This window comes from Ischnura elegans, chromosome 5 (assembly GCF_921293095.1).
Source record: "Ischnura elegans chromosome 5, ioIscEleg1.1, whole genome shotgun sequence".
NCBI classification, from domain to species: Eukaryota; Metazoa; Arthropoda; class Insecta; order Odonata; family Coenagrionidae; genus Ischnura; species Ischnura elegans.
The window spans coordinates 78,947,922-78,969,092 of record NC_060250.1 but is presented as its reverse complement, the minus strand read 5'-3'; the positions used below and the strand labels follow the sequence as shown (position 1 = coordinate 78,969,092).

The 21,171-nt window shown below is 36.9% G+C and overlaps 1 protein-coding gene across 2 annotated transcripts; it reads right to left on the bottom strand.

Annotated features, from left to right (window-relative positions):
* Positions 1-378: 378 nt before the first annotated feature.
* On the bottom strand, positions 379-21,169 carry LOC124159102. 2 transcript variants are annotated; one of them, XM_046534651.1, is made up of 9 exons: positions 21,088-21,169; positions 20,720-20,991; positions 20,256-20,415; positions 20,020-20,162; positions 12,835-13,020; positions 3,826-3,942; positions 3,640-3,738; positions 3,434-3,560; positions 379-3,317 (listed from the first exon to the last, which is right to left on the bottom strand). In XM_046534651.1, the coding sequence occupies exons 2-9, from the start codon at positions 20,801-20,803 to the stop codon at positions 3,259-3,261; spliced, it is 975 nt and encodes a 324-aa protein (XP_046390607.1). In that variant the 5' UTR covers positions 20,804-20,991; positions 21,088-21,169; the 3' UTR covers positions 379-3,258. The 2 variants fall into 2 exon arrangements, with proteins under 2 accessions (XP_046390607.1, XP_046390605.1); XM_046534649.1 differs by lacking the exon at positions 21,088-21,169 and having other exon boundaries at positions 20,720-21,070.
* Between the last annotated feature and the right edge of the window lie 2 nt (positions 21,170-21,171).

Sequence of the window (21,171 nt, the reverse complement as noted above, 5' to 3'; positions counted from 1 at the left end):
CCCTCTTACCTCTTTCCCCGGTCCGCCCGCTTTCCTCCCGAGGAGGCGATCGAGGAGATTTTCGGCGGGGCCGCACGGGCACGAGTCGGAGAGCGAGTCTATGGCGACCGCGCATGCGCCAGCCAATCGGAGTGGAGAAAGGGGTAGCGGGCGAGCCTCTCTGTCGCTGCCGCAGCGCCTTTTCCGCTCAGCGTGTCGCGAAATCAAACCCGTACACGCATAACCGTTCATTGATAAGCAGCCTGATGTCTGACAGACTATCAAAACTTTCTCCGAATGCATTGTCCATTTCCGGGGCCGGGATTTCGTGTAAGCTTAGCCAACCAAGATGTAGCCTGTCTAGGACCGTCGAGAGAGGATGGATTTTTCCCCGAGACCCTTCTACTCATGCATAAAAAATTTACAATAATTAAATCTGGGCTTTCTAAATAGTAAGGACAAGGTGAGGGAAAGACACGCTCATTGTCTAAGAAGCCACCAAAATTTTTTTCCCAATCAAGAATTCATTTTCCGAGTCAGGGCCTCAAAGAGGGCGTATCGTTCCCGAACGGTCACACCCATTATTCTAGTTTTCTCGCCTATTTCCTTAAGCTTAAAACTTACATAATCATCGATAAATTTTCATGCCATACATGGTAATCGACATTAACATTAACCCATATTCAACATTAGTCTGTTTCATAAATATGAAAGCTTCACCTCACAGATAATATTGAGATAAAAATTTCACATCTGAAATGCAGGTAATGTTGACAAGGATATAATATGTGCAACCTAAAAATAAACAAGACCCTATGAAATCAGACCGGTTGAACAGGAATGATGGGACCTATTAAGCACTGCCTATCTAGCTGCAGCCTAACCATGGCCACCCAAAGAGCAGGGCAGTTTGCCTCAAGCCCCTAAAATGCATTCTAGGCATTCATAATGGATAGGATATGATTTGGTAAAGCCATGGGTAACCCTAAGCATTGATTTTATCAAAGCTATTGTCTAGCAGGCTAGGTACCAAATGTTCTCTGAAACAGATGTTATAGTTGAGAGGCTAGAGATCCATTAAAGTGCAGGATACCCAGCTACTGCCTATTCCAGGGCTGCTTAATATATTCAGCATTCTTAAAATTGAGGGAACAGTGAAGGAAAAACAAAATTTTCCCAAATGATTCTACATAGCCCTGATCCAATCACAAAACAAAAATGTGATGAGGGGAGGGGTTTCATTTACCTCAATTTCCATTTGGTTAAAGATGAACACTACTGACCACCATTGTAGCATTTTGGGGGTTTATACACCACAAACTTCACGCAAGCACTGCATTCCCAATCAGAAGTTAATGACATTTTAAAGGTAAAATGGACCACCTATTACAGTGTGGCATGTGCACATTAACATATGTCGTTATTACTTGGTCATAGTGAATTAAAGGAAGTGGTAGTTAAGGAGTAATTGGTCAAAGAGATTTCACTTTACGTGGTAACTATTGGTTGCCATACTCGGTAAAATGAAGGAACAATGTTATCACTATTCAAAGCCACTGAGCAACACCACTCGTAAACCTTTTTAATGACAATTTCATTCATAATTTTAGATATGAAAAGTTGAAGAATCACAATTATTCATAACACTGGATCTTTAGGGTAGGGAGAAGGAACTGATCAAGCATTTCGTTTCATTCAGAGCATGAAATTGGGCACTTGGCATCTTCACGCTATTTTAAACCCTGAAGATTCTCAAAATGGCAAAACTGAAAGTTAACCCTCTCTCCTGCATGGCAGAAAAAGATATATGGAAATAGATTTTCATTTCAGCTTCAAAAAACCTAGAAGAAATTTTATGGAATATTTTTAAAGAAAATATTTTTTGATAATGTTGCTGCTGTTGTTATCTGAGAATAGCACTCAATGTTTTACTTTTTATGCATGAAATGTCATGAAAGGGATGACATTATCACTCCTTATCTTAATTTAATCCTTAAATACTGACAGATGACACTTCAAATACAAACAGTGAAATATGGAAAGCAACAAAAGGAACGTGATGCAGCTTTGCTCACTAATATCTTCCTTAGCTGGTAAAGAAATCAGGAAAACTTGAACATAAAAGGGGATAAATTTTCATAAAAAATAACTCTCGGAATAACTTCAAACACCATCTTGGTTTGACATCAATTAATGCACAGATCTTAAAACAATGATGTATTTCCCTCCAGGAAAACCCTGGAGAAATTAGGGCACTCTATTTCCCAAAAATTCATCAATTTAACATTTTCTTAATGAATACCTCTCGATATCTTCACTAATGAAATTCCACAGTTATAAGACCACCGAAATTAAGTTCATAGGACATGCACAAGCTGTTAAAACCCTTGCTACCCTGTTGAGGATTAATGCAGTTTAGAGGAGTGAATTAAACCTCATGGGTCAGTTAAATTCTCCCTCTGCACTTCATCGCAACTTGCCACGTGATAATTATTGATTTCATTAGGTAGTCTGTTTCAACAATTGGTAATGTCTTCACTTCACCACAAGGTTTACATTATTCAGAACTCATATTCTCTTCAGAGTCAATGGCTGATAAATCCACCACAATGCTACCTCCATCACCTAAACGATATCGGAAAATGACGATTATGCAGTGAGACATACAGCTTTGAAGTTTGGAGGAGTTAGTATGACTGTTATGACAGAGAGAAAGAGAGAGTGCATGTGCAGGTGATTGCAGGAAGGAAAAATGGTTAAGATTTGGAATTCCACACAGCTTAAGATGCTGTTGTTCACAAAGAAGGAGTGTTTGGACTTCAGTTTGAAGTTGTGGCATTTTTCTCTGTAATTTACGGACAAATAGTCAACATTTCACATTATAAAGCTCACTTGAATCTTCACTGCCCAATTGTTGTTTACAAAGGAAGCAATGTTACAAATGCATTGGAAAAAATATTAAATAAAAAATATAAATGATATGATACAAGATATTTTATTGAAAATGTTTCAAAGCAAAAATAATTACAATCACACACATAGTGCATGCCAAAAAAATAAATTATTGCTCATAAAAATGGAATGCTTCCAGAATGTAGATATAAATCAAGTGTATAATGTACATCACAGAGAGATGAAATCACAAAATACCAAACTGGCAATACGACAGGGTAATACTAAAATATGATTATTTAAATGTCACATGGCCATCAAGTGCCAAACATTTTCTTTTCGAATATATACTACCATTATGATAAACAATGGCATTACATCAATCCTTCAAGTCAGAATGTCAGGTATAGCACCATATTGTGAAGTTGACCGTGTATCACCAAATACTGAAATAGAGCAAACATGAACAATTTTGTTGAATGAGAAATGATAATCGCGTTAATTCCAAATGAACTTTTACAAAAAGAAACAAAAATAAAAATATATGGAAAATCTTCCTTACTTTTCTCTTTCAGGCCTTTCCCAAAGTTTTGATAAACCCTCACAGTGTTGCCGACTAAGTATGCATGAACAAATAGGAAAAATGAGGCAGAAACTTGCAATATTGTCTTTCCCAGTAAATCTTGTTGCTGAAATAAATTAAAACAGCAGGTATAACAGGGAGATCTACGAGGCAGTGAACAAGTAAAATTATAAAAAGGTATTTACATGTACGCCCGCTGTGGAAAGACGCCATATGATATATGAAGGCTGCACAACACTCAAAGTCAGAAATGCAGCCATGGCTATTAAGCTTTCGCAACGGACCTGAAATATGGAATGAGGTACATGCATTAAAAATCCTGAATATTTCAGCACAAAGCATATATTCATAATGGAAACTGCTAAACTTACCATTAAATATCCAATCAAAATCCAAATCAGAGTAAAAATACTACCAAGAATCAAAACAAGCAGCTCTTGAACAAGATTAATACCAACAGCATGAATAACAAGAAGGATGGCACTATACTGAAAAAGAATAGACTTTTATCACAAATTGGCTCTAAAAACTAAATCTCAGTGCAGAACAAATGCATAATATCAGTGACTTTGAGCACAGTCTTATGCATAGATGCAAACATGTGTGAACCTCAGAATGAAATTCAATGTGGAACAATTATTTGAATAGACTGAAATTCAAACCTCAACTTCAGAATCGTGGTTCGGAACTACTAGCAGTTACACGCCAACCATTTTCCATCATTGCATATTTTTCAGGGGGTTACCAAATTAGGCATTTGAGTTCCCACTCCAAATGCAATGACAAGATAATAGGCATTTTAATAGCAACTCTCTGGGAGAAGAAATCAAAACTGTTTAAACTACAAACTAATTATTGCACATGTATTATGCAGATTTGAAAATCGTCCCTCACTAAATCAGAAATTTTATACCAAAGACGGAAATATAAAAGGATATGAAGTCTAATGTAAAGTTATAAGCAGTTTTCCTTTTCCATTAAAAAAAGATAAAATCAGCAAGCAAAAATTAGATTCTTATGAGTTATTTCATAGCTCGAAAATATTTCTCATTGGTGGGTTACTAGCACTTAACCGTTGGAAAAAAAATAAAAATCATCATTAAATGAAAGGTTTAACAATCCCATACAATTATTCAATAAAAAAATATAGATAGCAGCATAAGAGAACAACGGACTTCAGCTGCATAAAGGTAAGGTCACATATTTATTTTAATTGCTGAGTTGCACAGCACCGAATATTTATAACAAGGGCAGACAATTTTGTAATTGCATTTGGTATGGTAGTAAAACCCTTTCTCTTGGGCACAAATTTTACAAAAGAGGATACTCAAGTCAGCCTCTAAATGTCAGTCACACCCCACGCATTTAAATGGATTTACAAAAGTCGCTGATGAACAAATTGATCTGAGTTTCACTGGGAAATAAGGTATTATTGGAAGTGTTAACCAAAATTTATATGCATACTTATGTGATCTATCAAATTCATAACTTTTCCATGCTATTCCTTGCAATTTCGTACTCTATACTGCAAAATATTGGAAAAAAAGCGGATCACATTGCACTCATAACTATGCCGCGGACATTTTTGAAAACTGATTAAAACGCGACCGAAATGGCAACAGAAATCAGCCATCTATGGGATGGAATTGGGACTCCTCCATGCAGTCCCCTTGCCGTTGGGATTCAACCTAGTCCAAAAGGAAAGGCTTGCACATTCGTATGACCCCCAAAGCTGCACTGGTGGGAGTAATTCTCAACTACACATATTGGGGCACCCATACCAGGTATGTCAAAGGGATAGAGCCAGAGGAAAGATAGTCCACAAGATGGTATTATGCAAAATACACTGTTGGAATGGTTGTGGAAAAACCCTGCCAACTATGTCTTCTCAACAAAGTAGGGAGTACACGAAGTCCATGAAAGACAGACCATAGAATTCTGTGAAATGCACCATATAAACCTATGTTAAACCCATAGAATACAATAAAAATAGAAAAAAATCATCAGAAATGTCTTAGCAGATGAAAGATTTTCATGGCATTAAGAGTAAATTAATAGCATATTTAACTCTTAACCAGTGGTCTGAGAGACCGCTGCACTTTTAAAATTATGAATATTTTCAAATTGATTTCAAAAATGTACATAATTCTCATTAGCTTCAGATTTTTGTATAAAAGGAATTTAACACTCTTAGAATTTCATGTTCTCGCTATTTATTTCTCTAAATTTTGCAACTGAATTCGATTATCAGTCTGAGAGACCGCAACTCACTAAATTGGAAAAATCGATAAAAGTGATGCTAGTGGGCATTATTCAAACAGTTGTTAAAAACTATTTGTAGTGATTTTTCCTGGATAAGAATAATTAATAATTTGCTAGGAATCATTTTTATTTACACAACATCGATAATTAAGAAGTTAATTTTTCTAAAATACATTATGTAAGAATAAATGACTTTTCAAGTCGTTGCATAAGGCAAACACAAAACAAATGTAACAAATTTACAGGAAACACTACGCATTTTGTTCTTTAAATGCTAAGCTTATAATAGATTTTATAAATAATTACAATAAAACAGTAGTTGATTTCTCAAACCCCTCGCAAGCAGTACGCCTGTAATATATTTTGTAATTAAGAGCCCACTGAACCCCAAAATTTCATGTAACTACGTCAAGAGTACATCATTCATGTGCCTATCTTTTGGCAGCCGGTCTCCCGTATATTTGGGGACAGAACATCTAAGCATAGAGTTTTACCGCCAGAAGAAATATAAAGGGCCTGGGATACACTAAGAGTTAAATGTCCAAATGTAAGTGTCGTTACAATTACATTTGTCCGAAGCTTATTTTTATCAGCTATAATTTTTTGAAGCAACCAGAAAAACCCTCGAGTGGGTAGTTTTTGGAATAGTGCTAATATATATCGATTCATGCCTACAAATATAACTGATAGTGAAGGAGGTAGCACATATGATGACATAATTATTTGGTACAACTTCTCCCCAGGCAAGGACAATTTTTTAACAGAAGAAATCACTATTAGTGGTCATCAAATTAGCCAAAGAGGAAAATTCGAACACCCTTTCACAACATCATTACACAGAAACCTAGTCTGAAGGATAACATTACATCATGAGGTATGGATATCAAGCCTCTTGATTTTTGGTCTCAGATTTTTGATGAGCAAATGTTGCAATTGATTTTGCACTGGACAAACATGAAGCTTCAAGCAATAAGAGAGAAGTATAAAAGGAATAGCAGGCCAGAACTACAAAATGTTGATTTGATGGAATTAAAAGCCTTCCATGGTCTTTTGGCTTATTATGCGATTTTCAAATCTAATGATGAAGACATATGCAGAATATTTGCCACAGATGGCACTGGCAGGGAAATTTTCCAATCAGCCATGTCAGAACAGCGGTTTACTTTACTTCTTATGAGTCTCCGCTTTGATAACACTGCGGATCGAATGACCTGATACAATTTCAAAATATATATTCCTAGCAAGCCTGCAAGGTGTGGTTTGAAAATGATGTGTTTGAATGAAGCCAAAAACATTTATCGGTTTAACACATATTTGTACACAGGAAAAGACACAGATGGGATAGGTTTGTCAGAGAAAGACCAAAAGCTACCAAAACCAACCCAGTAACTTCTTCATCTCTGTGAGCAAATTATGGGACTCCTCGGGAATATCATAGCTGATAATTGGTTCACATCTATTGAACTGGTAGGAAAATTTAAAAAAATGGATTAGCATACGTTGGTACAATCAGATAAAATAAATGGGAAATACCTAATGATTTTGTGCCGACCAAAGGGTGCATAATGGGCTTTTGGCCAACATGACTACTGTAGTATCCCATGTGCCCAAAAGAAATAAGGCTGTCTGCTTAGTTAAATCAATACACTGCAAGTGTGATGGTATAAAGTCAGGGAAAGAAGGTAATTGCATTGTATAACACAACTAAGGGTGCTGTAGATACTATAGACAAAATTTTCTGTAGCTACACATCTGAAAAAAGGATAAGGAGGTGGCCAATGGCAGTATTTTCTAGAATATTAGATCGATTGCTGCAGATCTTATTAGACTCCATATGGGAAGGAGAATGTAAAATGTTAGACTTCGGAGGCAGGTAGGATTGAGTATCATGCAAATTCTCCATCTACCTTTGGAAGAGGCTGAAGAAGTTGAAAGGCTCGAGAAGCAGACAACACTTAGACTGTGCACACCATACTAAAAACGAAAAAACTCTTTCTTATGTTTCCGTAGCAAAAAGCCTTTGTGCTTTGAATGCACGAAGAAAATTTGTATGTATATACTGTGAGGAAATGGAGATATGAGAGCTACTGTGAAAAAATGTCATTTAGATTGCCCGCAGAAAGCATCAAGAAACGGAATAAGTGAGATAAATTCCATTGTTTCTTATTATTTAGACTTTCTACTTTAACATAAAGGCCTTATTTTCAAATTTGGCAAAATATTGATGCTTAAAAACGAAAATAATAACTCAAGTGTTTTTGAGATCAATTTTATCTCCATTCACTTTTGCTACTCCTGAAAATTCCATCATAAATAATTCTACATATTGTCTTTATCAGTTACCCAGGGACACAAGGAATATGAGTGCAGAAGTGTGTCTACCGTCCTAATTTTCAACAAAGAGATACAAGGCATATTCATAAAGTAAGGGCCGTTTGGTCACTAGAAAATATATACTCATATGAAACACATTTTATTGGCACTTTTAGTTGGCTACAAACCTACTTATCTACATAATCGCCGTTCACTTCTAAGCATTTTTCATACCTCTGCACCAGCTTCTTTCACCCCTCTGCATAGAAGCTCGGTGCCTGAGAGTTGAACCAATTGGACTAAGCCATAGGCTCACACTGTTGGAAAAGGACTGGTTGAAATTCCATTCCGTGTTTAACCCTCACCCCCGCGCTTTCAACTAGTCCTTTTCTGATAGATGTCCTCACTGTCACTTGTGTACTTTGTGTATAAATGTATGATGCATGCAAGATCAGTCACCTGACGATGTAACCAAGTTACGAAACCCGGGTCGTGCCCATGATAAAATAACAGTGAACCTTACAAAGTTTTATTTCCTTACTTCCACTAAATTTCATATTCAATGACAAAAAAATTGGAGACCTTGTTTTTAAGCTTACCCTTGTATTTACACTGAAAATAGGCATTTTGAACAATCTCATGTGAAATTCAAGGGGGGGAAGGGGTCGACCCAAATGTCACAACATCTCACTAAGGGGGGAGGAGGGGTTCAAAAATTGTCGTAATCACCTCATATATTCCATGGATGCCCTCTAACAGCCAACAGACAGGGTAATCCACCACCCTCTTCCACCCTACCACGTGCTACCTTGTGCTGAAGTCAAGACACTCACCTTGGCTAAACCTTCCCCTTCCACAACCTACAGTGCATACCATAGTCTAGGAGGGAGTCGACACTTTTCAGGAAACTTAACAAGGCTGTTAGCTGAACACCTTTCCTAGTGAACGTTGCAGGAGCATTCAATGACACCTCAGCAATAGCCAGAATTTCCAGAGTGTGTTTTTATTGTGTGTATAGTGCTTGTTCTAAACTCTGTACATATATGGATAAACCATGCCAATGCCATCTCCTTCTCCTGCACTCATTGGTCCTCTATTTTCTCCCAACAAAGTGGCGAAACTATGGGGGTGGGGGGGCAAAAGGGGCTATATCCCCTCTCATTGGGTCGAAACATCAACTAGATAAAAATCTAAATTTTTGGAGATTACCTCTTTGTACAAAAGTATTTACATAGTTATATTTTCTTGTAAATTTACCCACAATAACAAATTTAAGTACAAATTACATAGTTTTAAACAAAGGGTCTAGTTAACAGGCTTTGGTACTAATGAAACAACCTACTACAAGTGCTCGGTAGTGTTTTTTTTTATCAAAGAATATGCCTAAAACCACTGCTTTTAAGTCTTCAAAATTCCAAATTTTCAAAAAAAATAAACCCTTTTGACAGGGGCTTCTCAGAATTTGACTTTTAATTCCCGAGACATCTGGTTTCCCCCCCCCCCCCCTTGGTCCAAACCTAGATCTGCCACTAGCTGGGGTTTACCCCTGAGGTCCCCCACTTTGCCTGCCCCTTCTTGTCCCTACTACGGATCCGCCACTGCCCCTACACACCCTTTCTGTTCCTTAACCTCTCCCCCCTTCTCCAGCTCCCACCTCTTTCCCCAGCCTAGTCCCCTAATTGCTTCCACTCCAGGGAATTTAAACAAATCATTTTCCCCGGTTTTGATCGGCAGCCCAATGTCCAAGTCCTACATATTTCCTGTATTCCCACCAGTGCTGAATGTAATGTTTACCACTCTTGTTCCATAGATTGCCTAACGCAAGGTTACAATTACTGTATGTGCCCATGTGTCCTGATTGACTGAAAGACAGGGTTAGTGACGTCTTAGGCGACTGAAAAAGGGACATGTCGGGTGAAAGAAAAGGCGATATTCCAATTCCAATGGTAGGAGCCATCTCAAAGTTTGATAGTATCAAATGATTATTCTTCAGCACCCACTCCAGCAATTTCTGGAGTCATCGTTCACAGGCATGACAAATATGATCATGTGATTAAGGCAAAAAATTTCGTCTTTTTTTCTGACCGTGTTCTTTCAAACGACAAAGAAAGCCAATACTAAAAAACATAAATACAAATACACACAGTTATCTTAGAGAGATTAGAAGGGGATTACATTTTGATCAGTATGAAGGTCATTCTTTAATGCGAAAAATCCACAGAGAAAAAATCATTCGCCTTGACCGGGATTCGAACCCGGATCCTTCGATTTCCAGCATTGCGGGTGACTCCCGTAAAAGTTATCACCGTGGCTAGTCCCGGTATACTTAAATTCGTCATTCTTTAAAATTTCCCAGGCATTATGCATATTTATCATATTTTCAAAGGTCATTTTAATTCCATAAATACATTTCTCGAATTTCTCATACTTCTTGTATCGATTGACACCCTAGTTTTGAGATGAACTCACCTGAGGACAATAAAAAACGTATTGAAAGCATTCATAACTTGAATTTATTTGTGAAAAATTATAGTGAGAATGTATTCACATTGACTTATTTATGCTGTTTTTGTTTCTATGTATTGTTTATTTGCCAACCATCATTGTTGCTATCATTCTTTGAGAAGCTATTTTGGATGCAAGAGGTATTATCCTATACTTTGATGTTAAATGGTAATAAATGATATTAATGGGAATATTAAAAGAATGCACAATAATTTTTAATATTTGACTGCATAGTAAATAAATTGATTTTGATGTGACACCCTGATTTTGTGCAGAGGCACTAAACACTGAAGGTTTCATCAAGTCCAACAGGTGGCTATCAGCAACAAATGATTTCAAAATACCCACTGAAATATGGAGAAATAGGAGTCCGTCAAAGGAAGAAATAGAAATGATGAAAGGTTTTGGTTGCCTGGCTTGGATTTAAGTGAAAGGAAGAAATCTATATCCAAACGCTGTAGAAAGTATATTTATGAGACAAGCCGAAGGAAGTACAGGCAACCACCAAGAGAGCTTGAAGAGAAATGAGAATTTAACCCAGTAGGGATAATTTTTTTAAGAAAATGTTTTAACATTTAAGAAAAAAGTGACTAATTATGGAGAAGCTAACATAGGATAAATTATCTGGATGAAAGATGAGAGTGGAAACACAAACGTGGATGAAGTTGAAGAGGAAATAACAGTGAGGAAAGAAGAACTATTAGAAAATGGATTTGGGAATGGAGTTTGTCCTGTAGGTCTAGAAGAAGTAATTGGGCTAAGTATCACCAGAAGTGCATATCTTGTGAGCACTTCAATACCAGCAATCAAGAATGGCAAATTAACACGTTACGTACGGATGGCAAGAATTCTCGTTATTTTTTTCCCAAACGTTCCGGACGGATGACGAAGATTCTCGTCATTTAGGCGCGTCAACCTAAACAATTTTAAAGTGTACAATATGTATTCGTAAGTACGTTTTCAGTTGTTGTTCGTTATTCATAATGAGTTGATGCATCATAACATTTGATTGGGTAAAGTTATATTCTAAACATTAGCTTTATAACCATGTTTAAACCAAAGGCATTACGCCCAAATAGGCACATATTTCCAAATCGGCGTTCCTAGGAATTTAAATACCCCGATACGCAACGTGTTAAAGGAAAATGCCGAAGCCTCAGTAGGTGTTCATGGGAAATACGATGTCCACCTCATTAAAAGAAAAAATGAAAAAATTGATGGCAAATAAATGCTGGATAATAGTGAAAATGTCATAAAATAAGAAGGTGATTACATAGATTCAATGGATCAAAATGGAAAGGTTGGTAGGCATTAAGTAACAACTGTAGCTATGGGTTTTTACCAGGTTCCTGGAGTTTAGAAACTGTTTAGAAATATTACGTTATATTGTGAGCATTATGGCCATGCAGAAACTTTTGGTAATTGGTGTTGAAAAAGGATAGAACATTGAAAACATACAGAAGTCAGATATGCAGATAATCAATGCCTGATTTCTTGAGACAAAAATAAAGGACCTTAAAAAATTATTGCAATGTATTGATATGACTAATCAATGTATAAAGAGGTTACAATTAAGGTAAACATAAAGATGAAAAAGGCAAAGTAAGCCCTAAGTATGTCCCCGCTGAGCAGAATTTGGCGGATATCATAACCTAAGACTTTCCAGGCATAAGAAAAAGTCCATAAGGTGGGAATGAATAGTCCATAATGGTGGAAATGCGTGAAATGCTTGCAATTTGTTTTTACATTTTTGGAACTAATGATGTGATATACATATAAAAGTTTTTCCATTTAACAAGTGAAACAAAAAATTAACTGTGAAGTTTGATGGTAATAATGACTTACATAATTTTAAGATTCATACCACAATACTAAAGGTAGGAGTTGATTAAGTTAGTACTGTGAGATTGCATTCCCGCCATCTTATTTAGGTTACATTTTAATTTTAGATATTTGCTTACTTGAAAACCATCAGTTAAGTAGCCATTTTGATACCTATTAGGGATTGCCGGGATTCGCATTCACAGGGAACCTCTTAGTGGATAATTGCAAGTGAAATCAGAGCAAGTGGATATTTTTTATTATAAATCTTAGAATGAAAAACAGTTTATTAGAAAATTTGAAGCACATTCTATGACTAGTTAAGATTACTTAACACAGAGAAAAATTTCAGCACATGTTATGAAGTCATAAATTCTACAAACACAAACCCAAACAAATGAAGCAACATGTTTTTAAATAAGTAGGTACTGCAAAAGAAACTTCACACTTAACCTTGGAAAATTAATCTATATACTCACCATAAGTTGAGCATCAAATAACAACAGCACACACTGCAGCTGTGCCCGTCGACAAATGATTTGCATATAAGGGTCACCTCCAACAGTTCGGAACAATAAGTTACCTGATACTCTATAGTGACACCCTATTTGGAAGCCCAGAATCACAATGATAGGTCCAACAAAGCAAGTGTACATAAGCTTTCCCTGTGAGGAAGAAAACATTTTATGATAAGATCAAACAAAAATATCTCTTGGTAGTTAAAACAGCAAAAAAAAGAAATATCACCAAAAATAATTTTTGTAAAAAAGGATCACTTCCTATCAACCAAAACATGCTACTTAAAACTCATGAGAACAATTACAGGGTTCCCACTCTAACTAAATTATAAAATTCACGGTTTTTTCCAGGTTTTAACGGTCTAAATATCGTCAAATTCACGGTCTGTTGATAAGCCATTTTAGGCAGAAATATCGATGACGTAACAATCACCGCCCGCACGTTAACTAAGAATTTATCAACCGCGACAGGCGCCGTGAATTCAAACGTAGCAATGAGAGTGCTATTTCTCATGACGTCACCTATCGATATCAAAATTTAGGTGAAGCTTAAGGTTGTTAGTGGCAAAATGGAGGGAGCAATGAGGTAGGGAAGTAAAGAAGTGTCTCATTTTTTGCCAGGGTTAATGAACACTTTGTTTGCAGGTCTTCCAATCACAGGCTCACGATCAATGTGTCGTCATGGCACAAGGCACCAATATATGCACTTTGAATATACGTGTGGAGATAAATGCGTGGACAGTGTCTGTATGTGGCTCGGCCTTGAAACATGATTGAAATATCTATTTTTTTTCTTTTGATCCGTCAATTGCAGTTCTTTTTCTATAAGTTTGGGAGATTTTTAAGGTTTTTATGATGAAATTCACGGCTATTTCCATGTTTTTTCACGGTAGGCGAAATTCACGGCTTATTCACGGTTTTAAGGTTTTCACGGTTGAGTGGGAACCCTGAATTATAATGAGGTAAAGTCCACGTAGATACAGAACACTTCTAATCTAAAGCAATTAAAAATAAATTGAATGAGGTCCATTAGAATTACCAAAGCATATATCAATGGGGAGAAAACATCAAGGTGTTATCTTTAACAGTTATCATTTACTGGCACAGCAAATATGCATGCCCAAATTTTTATGCCAAACTGAGGGTATAGCTACACATGGAACACTTCTAATTATTGAAATTAATAAATACAGCATGAGAAATAAATAAAAAAACATGAGAGCATGAAACAGCTATAAGAAGTCATTTCAACCAAAATTTCACTTTATTGAGTACAAAATATTTCATCGGACAATGGACTGCAGCTAGCTATCCCATTAAAACAAGTAAAAGAGAATGTATCTCTATTCAAACGTATTAAAATCATGAATAGATATTTATTTTAAAAGGTTCACGAAGAAATTTAATCCAGTTGATTGACAGAAAAACAATAGAAGATCACAATATGTAATCCCTCTTCATTCAGTTATATCATCAGCAAAGAAGCATTCTCTATAATGCCAAAGAAAGGTAAGCAGGAGGGTAATTCATAAGATTTCAGTTTTCTTATCCTGGCTGGATTCATGGAAACTAGTCACTACTCTTATTACCCTGACTCCAGAGGTTGATTCGATAGCTTAATCCCCAACAGATTTCCAAACCCATAAAAATATTGTTCATATTTCTATACTTGTCCCTATGATAATCTATAGAAACTTTTTCTTTGTGATATTCTATTAATGTTCTCATGGTTTTACTTATGTCAGTAGCCTAAAAAAATTTAAATCATCATGCCAACGTAAAATAATCTTATATGCCATTTGCATCATGGTTGACTCAAACATCATGTTCACAAGTATCAAGAATAAAAATATACTTTAACTAACAGGATAAGTGGGCAAATCACATCTTTAAATTGATCTATATTACAGCAAATTTTTGGATGGATTGAAAGAACATTTGCCATCAGCTATTACGAAAAATACAGGACGGGGGTAAAATACCAAATCAAGCCATCAGCAATGATATCAATGGTTTTTTTTTTTGTTCAAGGAGTTTTTTGATCATTTTGAGAAAGAGCACAATACATACATGTAAATATGGAATAATTCCAGACTAATCCTGGGCACTAATCCCAAAAGCTCATAACCATAAAAGGCAAGGGCTAACATACGTGAAGAGAACTGGACACTGAGCCTACTGTCGGCATCAAAATGATGTGCTGCAGTACTTTACAAATTTATATCTTGACTTCAGTGCATACCATAATAATAAATAATATGTCATTTTAAAGGAAATTTTATTCTCAATTCTGATTTATTTTTTGTTTTATGAAAAATTCAAAAATGTAGGCACGCGAGTGCAATACATGACTCCGCGCACCGTAAAATTAGCTGTTTTGTCAACTTCATGAACTTTCTCACTCAACCAACGGAAAACTACTACGCCCACAATATTCATCTTCCACAATAAGTTTTAAACATTAATTTAGATTAATAAAAATGCTTTTGCTTATTTTAGAACACATATTTTGCCATAAAATAATGAAAATGTTTAAACAGTATCTAGTCCTGTAGTTTACCGCCAAAGAAAAAACAAAATTGATAGAAACACTTCCTAATTTATTTGCAATTTTTCTATGATCCACAATCTTAATTAGTACAAAATGTTAGTTTAAGGAATTCTTTATTTCTACTAAGGAAATTCCACGGAAAAAGACTGGAAAAAATAACAATATAGTTCTTCGGTGATCTAGTACGAGTATTGCTATCCCACGAAAGGTTTTCTTGGGCATGCCAATCAATCCTATACCGAGAAAAAGGTGAATTATTGTCGATCAAAGGGATTTGAAGACAATGCATCTCCACATAATGTGATCTCCATCATCACATTTGAACTGTTGTGCAGATTATTCCAACAAAAGAGCGGTATTTCAATATATCATTTAAATTGTGTGCAAGTTGACATCATGATCAAAGAGCCAATGGCTGGGCATTCAGGCATCAATTTTAATGATGCAAAAACAAATAATATTAAAACTTAAAATGAAAATTAAAAAGGCAAATACTTATGTGAAAATTTTCACAGTGGTCAGTGGAAAACACATACCACCGATTGCATTAATTTTATGGAAATATCTTATGCATACAAATACTCTATTCAGGAGACCATAGGAGCACTTTTGAATGAAATTTAGTCATGAGATTGGGCACCAGATGATCAATGGTTTATCACTTAAAATCCCACCATGGTGCAATATTTTCTTTCCAGTCTTCTTTGTTTTCCATCATCATCACCGGTCAACAATCCTAGGATTGGTTTGACGCACCTCTCCCCTCAGTTCTCCCATCAGCTAATCTTTTCACACCTACATATTTCTTCTCTTTCACATCCTTCTTTATTTGTTCCAAATATTTTGTTCGAGGTCTTCCTTTTCCATTCTTGCCTCCCACTTGTCCCTCGACGATTGTCTTCATCAGGCCATCATGTCTCAAGATGTGGCCTATAAGGTTGTTCTGTCTTCTTCTTAAGCTTTTCATGAGGCTTCTCTTCTCACCTACTCTTCTCAGGACTTCCTCATAACTAACTTGGTCGATCCATTTGATCTTCATCATTCTTCTGTAGTACCACATTTCGAAGGCCTCTATCCTTGCTTTCTCTGTTGCGGTCATTGTCTATGCCTCACTTCTGTATAGGAGCATACTCCAAATGAAGGTTCTTATAAATTGTTTCTTTACTTCCATATTTAAGTTTCCCGCTGCAAGTGCCAGTCTTTATTTTGGTGGAATGCTCTCTTTGCCTGGGCAATGGTCCTGATAATTTCTTTCTTGCTTATCCCATCCCTGGTTATCTTGCTTCTCAAATAACCGAATTCATCCACCTCCATCAGTTTTTGATTCCCTATTTTAATGTTAGTCTTGACTTCTTCTCTTCTGCTGCATACTAATATCTTTATCATAATGATAATTATAAAGATAATATATAATGATAATTTCTTTGATTTCATCAATGGCTTTCTCAATGTAAACATTGAAAATTACGAGTGATAATGCACAGCCTTGTCTCACTCCTTTCCTAATTCTTGCTTCTTCATAGCTGGGCCCTGATTTCATCACCGCTACTTGGTTGGTATAAACTGTGGATGATTCTTCTGTCATAGTAAAGAACCCCAATTTCTTTTAGGATTCCAAGCATTGTGCTCTAACACACGTTGTCAAATGCCTTCTCTAAGTCCACGAATGCAACGAACGTTGGCTTGTTCTTTCCCACTCTCTTCTCTATGAGCAGTCTAAGGGCCAATATTACTTCCCTTCTGCCTTGGTTTTTTTCTGAATCCAAATTGGACCTCATCCAAACACTCTTCTGCTCTTAGTTCTATTCTTCTATAGATGATACTTGTCAGTATCTTCGACGCATGTGTAGTTAGGCTTATGGTCCTAAAATCTTCGCAGTTCTTGGTTCTTTTCTTCTGAGGAATAGGGATTATAATGTTCCTCTCAAAGTCCTTTGGTATCTCACCTGTCGAATACATTTCAGTAATGATTTTGTACAGCTGGTTCAAAATCTTCACTCCTGCATTTTTAATTAGCTCTGCGGGTATATTATCAATGCCAGACGCTTTATTAATCCTAAGGTCTTTACAGCCGCATCAAATTCTGATCTTAAAATTGGGGCTCCCATGTCATCGGCATCCACTTCCCTCTCGTTTTTGATAGCATTCATTCTTAGGCTGCTTCCTTTGTACAAATCTTCCAGATATTCCTTCCATCTCTTCCCTTTGTCTTCATTTTCAATCATTAGTTCTCCATTTTATTCCTAAGGGTATTACATCTTACGCCCCTAAAAGTGGTTCCTCACTATCCTATGGGCGGCCACTATTTCTCCATGTTAAAGATTGTTTTGTACATCTTCACAAATATTTTTCATCCATGTTTCTCTAGCCTTCCGTGCTTATACATATTTTGTTCCTTATTCTCTAGTAACAATTCTGTCCTTCCTCTGTTTTCGCAGCCTTGTATTTTCTTCTTTTTCAATGAGATCTAATACTTCCTGTGTGATCCATGGTTTTTTCATAAAGACTCTTCTTTTACCAAGAACTTCCTCAACTGCTGCCAACAGACCACTTCTAACGGTTTTCCAACCCTCTTCCACTGGTTTATTGGTCGTATCCTCCCCTATTCTCTTTTCTACAGCTTCTTTAAAAGCCAGTTGATGCTGAACCTCCTTCAATTTTTCAACCTGTCATATGTCGTTAACGGCTTTCTTCAATTTTTTAAATTTAAGGTGGAATTTCATCATAACTAAGTTATGGTCACTATCAATATCTGCCCCCTGACTTATGCAGTCCTTCACCTGGTTCCTGAATCTTTGTTTCACTAGAATGTAGTCGATTTGGAATCTTCTAAGGTCTCCTGGCATCTTCCAAGTGTATCTTCTTCGCAGGGGATTTTTGAATGAAGTGCTGGCAACCATTAGCCGGTGCTCAGTGCAGAATTCAAGTAGCCTTTCTCCTCTTTCATTTCAGTTACCTAACCCATATTTACCAGTTATTATTCCATCTTGACCCTCGCCGACAACAGCGTTCCAGTCACCTAAAATAATAAGATTTTCTTCCCCTTTTACCTGCTTGATAACTTCAATTATATCTTGGTAGACATCTCCTACTTCTTCCTCTTCATAATCTGACGTAGGCATGTAAAACTTCGCCACTACAATAGCTACAGGTTTAGTATCTATCTTCACCATTACTATCCTTTCATTAAACTGTAGGTAGCTTTTAAGACACATCCCGGCGCTCTTTCTAAGCATTATGCCAACTCCAGCATTACCATTTAGCGATCCTGTGTGTATCATTCTGTAGCTTCCACTCCAAAAGTCTCCTTCTTGGGGCCACTTCAATTTACTGATGCCTAATACGTCGAGGTTCATTCTTCGCATCTCCACCTTCAAGTTCTCTAGCCTACCGCAGGTACGAAGTGATCTAACGTTCCTTGTCCTTAACATCCCATCACCTTTGACCAATGTACCCTCTCAAGTTATTCCCACCCGGAGATCCAAATGGGGGACTAGTTTACCTTCGGAATATTTTACTCGAGAGAATTCAATCATATCATTATATAAATTGAGTGGAGTAGCTGCGACTCCCCAGGATGATAATGTGGTGGCTTCCCCTTGCCTTCCACATCGCAGTACTACAGCCGTTACAGTAAATGTTACCACGCTCATAGTGAAATGTGAGTCGCTGTACCGACCAGTATGGTCTCCACCTTCGCACATATGAAGAAGAGCTGCTGCCCTCTCCCCCAGGTGATGAGAGGCATAATTGTTGGCGGCCCCCAGTCGCCAAGTCACGGTATCTTCACAGGTTTCGGTATCATTTAAATGGTCTACCTTACCCAAGGGTAGCCCAATACCCCTCAGAACACTGCCGCTTTTTGTCCACGACTGCTTATTCGACGAGAGAACTCGCTTATCTCGCAGGTACAAAGTGATCTAACGTTCCTTGTCCTTAACATCCTTAACATCCCATCACCTTTGACCAATGTACCCTCTCAAGTTATTCCCACATGGAGATTCAAATGCGGGACTAGTTTACCTCCGGAGTTAGCCTCTATATCTAAAGATCGACCCACCATCCACAACCCGGTGGAGACACTCGGTGGCTTTAAGCTCAGCCGCAAGTTGTTTTTCATATGAAGCAGGAATAGACTACCGCTACTGAACTACCCTTCCAAGCCTCTTATTTGAGAGTCAGGTTAGAATTAGGTCATATTAAAGTAACATACATTTTAAATAATATTTGGTGGCAAGAGAGGAAATTGCCAAAATCTTATACATAATAACAATGCACAGGTAGATCATTATGCAATGGCATATATCATCTTAGGCATGCAATAATTAACTAGTCCCTACACGGATCTCATCTAATTACCCAAACCCACAAATGGAAAATATTTGATCAAGTAGGCACCTAATGCAATTGGCTCCAACAAGCAGCGATATATTCTGCTTTATTTAAGCACAGCAGCCAGAGATTTTGATTTAGTTTGATAAAACTCTCAGGCTGCACAAAGACAACAAACTAAAAATTAGAATAACATATAAAGATATTGGTGCTGATGGACAAAAATAAAAGCTGTATATTTCTCATTAAATCTAACATCTTACCGTCTTAACTGAGTCTTGAATTTCTCCCACATGATATCCCACCACAGAATAAACCAGTATAATCACAGTCGATAATACAAGGAAATAGATTTCATTTGGTTGTTCATAAAAGACACCATGGAAGGCATAAATGTAACAGAAAACTGAAAAAGAAACAAATGCAGCGTGGAAATTAATGCAGAAAACTAATACAAATGCATCACTATGGGATTATAGATGGTACAACATGTTCTTACGAATGTTGAAAAGCACCAAAACTGCTAGAGTGAATTCACTTGTAGCCGTCGGGAGAAGAAATAACCGGTACAAGGTTATAGCCAATACACCAGCCAGAGTCAAACTAACAATACCCAAGAAGAGCCACTCATAACGGTCCAGATGGCTACAAGCTCGCCTCTGAAAAGGTTAAGGACAACTCATTCACGCCCATAATTCTATGTACACAATCATTCTGAATTACAGGCATTTTGAACAATAATTTGATGAATTAGCAGAAAGCGTTTTCTTAACAAAACAGCATGGATGGAACAAGTCACTGAGCCTAGTTCTAGAAGTATTTATGCTACAGTTATCCATTCGCTTTCAAGTTAACAAGAATAACGATGACAGAAAATGCCTCTTGATCCTACTTCAACAAGTTAATATCGATACGTGCTGTGAACAAATTTTAAAATAACGTGCCTTCAACTACAAGACTCACCTTTCCAAGCAAACTGTTTCTGGTGGAAGACGTTCTGGTTATGTTCAAAGGAGCCAGTGGATCTTCAGCACTTTGCGGTTCCATTTCGTAAGTCCAACTTTATTCAGTGCCAGGGAAATTCAAACGAACATCCACAAACTATACGCTTCAACTCGAATAGCAATTGGGATTCATTTGTCAATCAATGTGAATCCCTTGCGGCCGGATCACATTCGCATAATAAATACCCATTACATAATAGACTTCTCAATTGTCACCACCTACTAAGCCGCCTGAAATGAGAGCAATTGAATAGGCACTGTTTCGACGATCTTCAACATAAGCAGAAGAATATATATGATTGAAAACAGATCAACAACAGCTAATACTTAAACACTTGCATTAGCTCTTGCTCCCTCCACACCCAAACATTCGCAGCCTCCCACTCCCACTTTTCGCGTTTTCGCTTCTTT